The sequence below is a fragment of the Poecile atricapillus genome, chromosome Z (genome assembly GCF_030490865.1).
Source record: "Poecile atricapillus isolate bPoeAtr1 chromosome Z, bPoeAtr1.hap1, whole genome shotgun sequence".
In the NCBI taxonomy this organism is placed as follows: Eukaryota; Metazoa; Chordata; class Aves; order Passeriformes; family Paridae; genus Poecile; species Poecile atricapillus.
Genome location: NC_081289.1, coordinates 43,084,446 through 43,091,928, shown reverse-complemented (window position 1 = coordinate 43,091,928; position 7,483 = coordinate 43,084,446). Strand labels below are relative to the sequence as shown.

Sequence of the window (7,483 nt, the reverse complement as noted above, 5' to 3'; positions counted from 1 at the left end):
CGCCCCGGCCTCTACCACGGTGCGCGGGGAGGGAGCGGAGCCGGGCGCGGCGCTCCTGCCCGGCCTCTCCCGTCCGCTTCCCTTTCCCTTGGCCGCCCCACCCCGGCGTGTGAGTGTGGAACGGGCCGAGCCCGGAACCCGGCGGCGGCAGCGCGGAAGATGGATGCGGCGGAGGCCGGCGCGGGCGGCAGGGCGGGCAGCAGCGCCGACAGCCTAGCCGAGGAGGAGGAGGAGGAGGACGAGGACGAGGCGGGTCCCGGTAGCGGCCGGTCCAGCCGCACCTCGTCGCTGGTGAGCGGGCTGCTCACCGAGCTGTACAGCGCCGCCGAGGCGGCCGCCCCTTCGGGCAGCGCCCGCTCCCGCACCCTCCGGGAGCTGCAGCAGCGGCCGAGCCAGGTCAAGTACCTGCGGCTGAAAGGTACAGCCCGCCCCGCCTGCCTGCCCCTGCTGCCGCCGGGCCCGCAGCTGCCCCTGCCGCCTCGCTTTTCCTCTGTGCGTGCAAGGGAGCCCTGGCCGAAGGTGCCCTCCGTGCCTGCGTGCACGTGTCTGTGTGTGTATGTGTCCGTATCCAGGCTTTCTGCATGGCCGTGCCTCCTAGAAGCGTCCCACGAGCTATTAGCTGAGAGCACCTCCAGACTAGGGCCTCCTGTGCTGTTCTCCCCTCTTTTGTTTCAGGTGCCCTAGGAGCCGAATTAGGGTCCTCTGCTACTAGTTTCTGTAACAGACTGCCTAAGCTTTTGTGTTTCTGCGAGTTTGGTACTTTTCCTCACAGTAATGAATAAATGTTCAGTTTTTCCTTCTTTTTCCTTCTTTTTCCTTCTTTTTCCTTCTTTTTCCTTCTTTTTCCTTCTTTTTCCTTCTTTTTCCTTCTTTTTCCTTCTTTTTCCTTCTTTTTCCTTCTTTTTCCTTCCTTTTCCTTCCTTTTCCTTCCTTTTCCTTCTTTTTCTTCACTAAGTCCTTATTTTCTGAATCTAGAAGAGATGCTACACATACAGTATCATAAGACAGAGTTTTTCTCAGGGCCTTTTAGTTTTACTGGACATAAACTAAACTGGACAACTGTAAACTTATTTGGAGGTCGGCATGTCTTCCAAAAAAAAAAAAAAAAGGAATGTAATGAAAAATGTAAATGCTGGAGTCAATCAGAATCGAAATGAAATTTTCAAATAATTCTTATGAAAGTTAGGTAGTCTCCACAGTGCATGTTTGTGAAAGACTGAGACATGCTACTCCAAGCTGATTCCAGTGAAGAGGAAAAGAGAACAAAGACCTCTTGTCTTCTGATGTTTAATCACTTTTGCTTTTGATGAGGAAAAATCCCAAGAGGTGACTAAATATGCCTGTTTTTTAGAGCTGTACAAACAGTTGTCTGCTTCCGTGTTTGGCTTCTTAATGAGATGATACGCCATCTGATGTTACTAGGATGTAGCTCAAGTTCTTCTGCGTGTCCTTTGGCAACCTAGGACTCAACATGAAATTTTCTTGTTCAGAAATATATTTTGTGGTATTTCAACTCATTAGTTTTCCTGCCAAGTTATTGTTTTTTACATATTTTTGTTTTATATATATATATATATATATATATATATATATTTCCCCCTTTTGAATCTATATATCTAGTTTTAAATTACTCTGCCTGGTACAAGTGATTGGGAATTATATCTGAGCAGCAGGTGCAGCAGCAGCAGGGTAGTGGCTATAAAATACAGTATTGTTTCATCAGTGGTTCCCCTGTCCTTGCCATCATAGTTTTCACTAGTCCATGGTTGATGGTCATTTCAGCCTAATTTGTCCTTTTCTTTAAGCTCTCCGGAATTGTTGAAAAAGATTTGCCACATGAGTGGAGCTGTTTACCATCCCAGTGATAGAAGCTTTTCCTGGATGCATACATATTTTTCTCATTAGATCAGATTACTGAAGAATGGAATTTTTGGATTGATTTTCTTTCCAGCTTCAGGGGACAGGGGTTGCATTGAAAGTGATAGTTTGAAAACTTAGCTGCAGGGGGCAGGCAGCTGTGTAGATGCTGGTGGCAAGCTGTACCAGGCTGTTACAGGGAGGAGCTAAAGAGGTCAACATGTGATAGGCAAGACCTAGGATTTCACTGGTGTGGGGAGCCTCTGAGAACAGAGCAGAGGACTCAGAAAAATTAATGGACTTAAGACATCTCCCCAATAACTTCTTTTTCTGGTCCTGAAGCTCACCTCATGAGGGACAAGAGGAATATTAGAACTAAGCTGAGACATTTTGATGAACTGAAGGGGACTGGTGGCACTGTAACTGACTGGTAGAGATGACTGAGGCCATGACTAAAGCCATCTAGTTGCATCTTAGGGGAAAGAATTTCCCACTTAGACCTTATTCTGGAGCTGCATTTGTAGCTTTGCAGGCAGCTTCTTGAAAGTGTTCCCTTGTCTGTTACAGATGTATTTCTTGTCCATGCAGGGGCAGAGTCTGGAAGGTGCTGTTTCTAAAATGTATCTCCTAGTTGCACTACTATCAGTATGTTCTATCTGTATCTGTCACCTTCCCAGGAGTTTATAACAGCATAATAGTTAAGATTTATACTCTGTGCAATAAATTGAAGTACTTTTGTTTAAAAGAAAATTAAAGGCTTTGGCTCAGATTCTGAAAGTGTTTATAACTGGGAATTACCCCAGTTAATAGAACTTGTCATTTATAGAAAGCTTGTATTTGTAAACGTCTGTGAGGCAAGTGTCTTTGTGTGTCAGCTACAATAAGCTATTTGTGAATGTTTTGGCCTGTACTGAAGTTGTTTTCTCTGCTTGTTGGCAGATGTTGATGAATTAACAACTATAAAACGAGAACTGAATTACAGAATTTCCGTTCAATCAGCAAAGTTGCTCCGTCTTCTGAAGCAGAAAGACAGGCTTCTACAAAAAGTCCAGAAGAACTGCGACATTGTCACAGCTTGTTTACAGGCAGTTTCTCAGAAACGTTGTAAGTATTTTCTGTGTACTAGTGTAAATAGTTTGTTTCATTAATGTGGACGGTGCTTTATTTAAGCCCTCACACTTAATTTAAAGTCAAGAGGCCAGGCCATGCTATTCCTTAGATATGACTGACTCCTAATGATGTCAGTCGTACCTGGAAACAGGCAAAGTTCAACTAGCTCAGCTGGGTAAGCTGCTGTAGCCTCAGCTGTTAATTCTGCATAACTCCTTTCTACCAAGTTGATCCAAGCTGAAGAGTATCAGTAAAAACAAACCTACTTCCCTCAAAGCCCTTTATCAGCATCAGTGTTTTGGGGGTTTCTGAGAGATTGCGTGGGAAACAGAAGAAATGTTGTTCTTTAATTGTTCAGCCTTTTTTTTCCTGCACAGTAAAACCTTTTTATTTGACTTGGCAAAGTTGTCATCTTTAGATAGACTGAAGTGCTTTTTGGTAGTTATTCTAAAGTAAAACTGCATGTAACGTCATATGTAAGAATAAATAGAAATTATGCCTTTGGAAAGGATGTGTGAAAATAACCTAATGTTCCATCTTATTTTTTTCACTAACATGCAGCGTGACAGGTACAGAAATGTTCAGGTACAGTAAATAAAGCATGGTCTTTTCATAAACATGTCTGTAGGAGCTTTGACGTGCATGTAAAGATTTTACTAAAAGAATTTTGCTGTGGTGGCATGTGCTAATGTAGTCAAGGTAAGAGCTTGTCTACTCATGTGAAACTTAAGTTTTAAACATTTAAAAGCATTCCTTTGTTTTACTTAAACCTGGCATGAAAATTCTTGGCTGTCATCTACTGTGTAGTCATATTTCTTCTCAAAACCTCTTAATGTCAGCTTGATAAGCAAGGCCTCCATGCCACTAACATGGAAACATATACTGTAGTCTCCTTTTAAATGAGACTACTTGAATTTTCTACATGTTTAGAGGATTTGGCTGTAAATTCTGAATGCTTCTTTCCCCACATAGTGGAATCTCTGTGTAGAGGTGGAACAGTAGTTTTCAATTAACATTAAGTTCACATTCAGGTGTTTGAGTGCTACCTTTAAGCAATCTATACAGACCAATTGTGAACAAATACTGTTTCATGAAAACATGGAAATTTTGTCTGACCCTTTTTGATTACTGCTTGACAAATTAACAGCTAGTAGTAATTTTGGTTAGTTCAGAAATAACAGGGCTGATAAATTTGGTCTCTTATTTTCTGACAGAATATCTATCATGCTTTAATCTGTTTCTGCAGAGAGGAAAAAACAGGTACTGTTTAAAAAAACTCTATGCTCAAAACTGTGTTCAGTGTCTGAAAGTTCAGGATCTGTGGGTTTTGCAGCTCACACAGGGAGCCATCCACTCCTCAGTCTTAAACCTGCGCTGGCTCATGGTCTCTGCTGTGTGCACAGAAGAGGCCTTGCCCCTGGCAATTTTGGGAGCCCATATGTGACTTGCTTGCTCTTCAGGGCCACTGATAGCTAGCACAGCACCGGCAGCACTTGAACTCTAGAGTGGGTAAATGTGGAGAAAGAGTTGCCGGGAACAACTTCATAACTTACTGTCTTTTTCATTATGCTGCTGACCCTTGTCCTTAGCAGATGATGCATGTTTTGCATACAAATAGGTATTACCATAGAAAATAAAATTCACTGCAGAGTGAAATGTGTTTTGGTTGGACACATGAATGGTCATGGCTCTGTTAAAGGAATGATAAATTGTTCTGTAGAATATATGATAAAATCAGTACACTGTGCTGTACTTCTGGATTGTAAGATATATGAATGAAGAGTTTCATTTTAATAATGCTTTTTTTACCCAAATTTAAATAAAATTCTCCAATGAAGAAAATTAGTAAGAGAGAAATCACTGTGATGGCCTCAGGGCAAACAAGGCACTTGTTTCTCTTACTCTTTGTGATTTGTGATTTTGATTTTTTTTGACTAAGAAAAGATATGTTTGCTTGGGAGCACTATGAACTTTTTTGATCCATATTAGAAACAAGCAGAGTGCTTTATGCACTTAATTATATCATTTGAGAGAAGCAGAATTCAGTAAAAAACCCGCAAGGTTTTGAAGCTGTCATCTAAAGAGTATGTGAAGGACATCTCTTGTATTTTATATAGTGACAGCTTGCTTTCATTACTAAATATATTTTGAGTGGTCAAATTGCAAACCAGAAGTTCCTTGAATCACAAATGTTGATTGATTTTAATTAAAACAAACCCATAAAACAACCAACAAACAACCCAAACCAAAACCATGTGCTATCTATAACTTATTTAGAAGTAAAAGCATCCAGCTTAATTGTAAGTCAGTTTGGCTGGAAACAAGCAGGAATGCTTAAATTTGATTCAACATAAAATAAGATGAAGTTACAGAAACAGAAAGTTCATTAATATTCTCTTGTATTTTTAATGAACAAATAATTTTACGAGAAAATTTCCTGAAATTATAAATAATTTATCTGTCATAGCTGTGTCACTATGGTGGTGCTATGTACTTATAATAAGAACTTTAAATGGGCCTCATGCTGTGTTCAGAAAGATCCTTAGTATTCTTTTTGGTAATACTTGTTGAGAAACTATGATTAAAGTATTAACTACTTTAATTACTTACTAATTTAATTAATTACTTCTGTTACTTGTGAATTGCTTCTGTATAGAATTCTCTAAGACAACAATAAACATTTGCTTTCTAGTTTTTCTTTCCCTTTTTCTGGTTTGATTTAATGCGGAGCCAGTAGAGGGAGACAGAATATTTTATTTTGTGCAGAACTAGAGGTGCACCTCTGGTCTTGATAAAGATACAAAAGCCATCAACCTTCCATAAACATGAAGGGAAGTGCTTTACAAGTGTGGTCAGGCAAGAATTGGATTAAAAGGTTTAGCATCAGTGTCCTGGGGTGACCTTATGATGCTAGTATTCCAAATCGCCTAGTTTATGTTACATATTAAGTTCTGCACTATCTGTTGACAAATAAATGTTATTCACAAAGGAAATATTAGTTTCTTTATGCAAAATAGATGAAAAACAGGGACAAATAGCTTTTTAATTATAACTGAGATCAATAATTCCCACATGGTTGTCAAAGTTATTCAGAAGTTCCTGACTAAATGAAGGGAATCTTTTGGAATCCAACTACAGGAATTCAGAGGGTTATGCCTGTATTTATTAGTGGTGGTTGAAATCACTTTGAATGTATCTTAATTGGACAGAAAGGCAGCATGAACTGGCATCATCTGGGCACAGATTTGTCCCCCACATATCCCCAGAGCATGGACAGTTTCCAGGTAGAAGGCTGGGCTATGAAGTCTCCTCAGTTTCTGAGAATGAGGTTCTGTCTCTATAGCATCAACTTTTCTCACAGGGTATAGAACTCAGAGGAAACTGGGAAAGCATTGCCTGGTGTTATTTGCATGAATTGATTAGGAAAGAACTGAGCAAGATCACATTACCATGTGTACCTGGAAAAGTGCAACTCAGACATGCAAGAAAACTCGTACATCTAGATTAAATTTCTATTTTCTGTCTCCTTCTTCCCTCAGTCCTACTGCATCTCTATGTCCTGTCCCATCCTATTTTTTTTTCCTGCCAAATGCTTTGTTAGCTTCTCTTGCATGACCCAGTCTTTAAATATTTGACTTCTCAGCTCTGTTCCATTTTCCCCATCCCTGCATCTTGCACTATCTTGCAGTGTCTACCCAGATTACTCCCTGTCCTTGAGCTTTCTTCACATTTTTCCTTGGTCCCCATTTGATGTTCTTCCTTGTCTTTTTCCTGCATGAACTAATTGTCTGCTTGCCCATTTCCTCCATCCCTTTTCTTCCCTCAACATGGTTACAAAACCAAGCCAGAAATTCACAATTTTTAGTTCATAAGGTAAAGATTTGGTTAAATGTGTAAGAGCAACTTTAACACAATATAGTGTGGACACAGGTAATATTGATTTGATTGAACTTGAACTTGATAAGGCTCTTGGAGGAGAGGAAAATTTTTCATGATCAAAACAATCAGCCATTGAAATAATCTCACCAGGAAAATGGTAGATTGCTCAATGTTGGATGCTTTTGAGGTTTGGCTGGACAGGATGCTGGGCCATCTTGTCTAGACCACAAGGCTAGGATTTTGTTGAGAAAAGTTGATGATCCTTGAGGTCCCTTCCAACCTAGTATTCTGTGATTCAGTGATTGATTTCACTCTGGATCAGACGCCTTGCAACATGAGGCAAGTACTTATGTACATATGTAATAATTCATGCATATAAAATTTTGCCTGTGGCTTATCTGTCTCTTCCCACTCACTTCCCAGTAGTTTGATGTACTGTTGCAGTTGTATAAATATGCTTTAACCTGGAACACCCCAATTGCTCTGGTTTATTTTTTTTATTTCTTTATGGAGACTTGAGTTACTCAGTGAATATTGCTGCTATGGCAGCTTAATGGAGGTGGGCTGGGCACTGGTTAGCAAGGATTTTCTGATCCATTCTATGACCTGTGCTGGTTTGCCAAGAGTGAGGTAATGG

General features: G+C 40.4%; 1 protein-coding gene across 3 annotated transcripts in view; it reads left to right on the top strand.

Moving 5' to 3' along the window:
- Positions 1 to 4: 4 nt before the first annotated feature.
- LOC131573613 (TBC1 domain family member 30-like) overlaps positions 5 to 7,483 on the top strand; it is a 48,043-nt gene continuing 40,564 nt past the window's right edge. For 2 of the 3 annotated variants that reach the window (XM_058827732.1, XM_058827731.1), the window contains exons 1-2: positions 5 to 418; positions 2,797 to 2,961. In XM_058827732.1, the coding sequence (XP_058683715.1) occupies positions 160 to 418; positions 2,797 to 2,961 (424 nt within the window). In that variant the 5' untranslated portion in view covers positions 5 to 159. The remainder of the gene's footprint in view (positions 419 to 2,796; positions 2,962 to 7,483) is intronic. The other variant, XM_058827733.1, reaches the window with a different exon arrangement.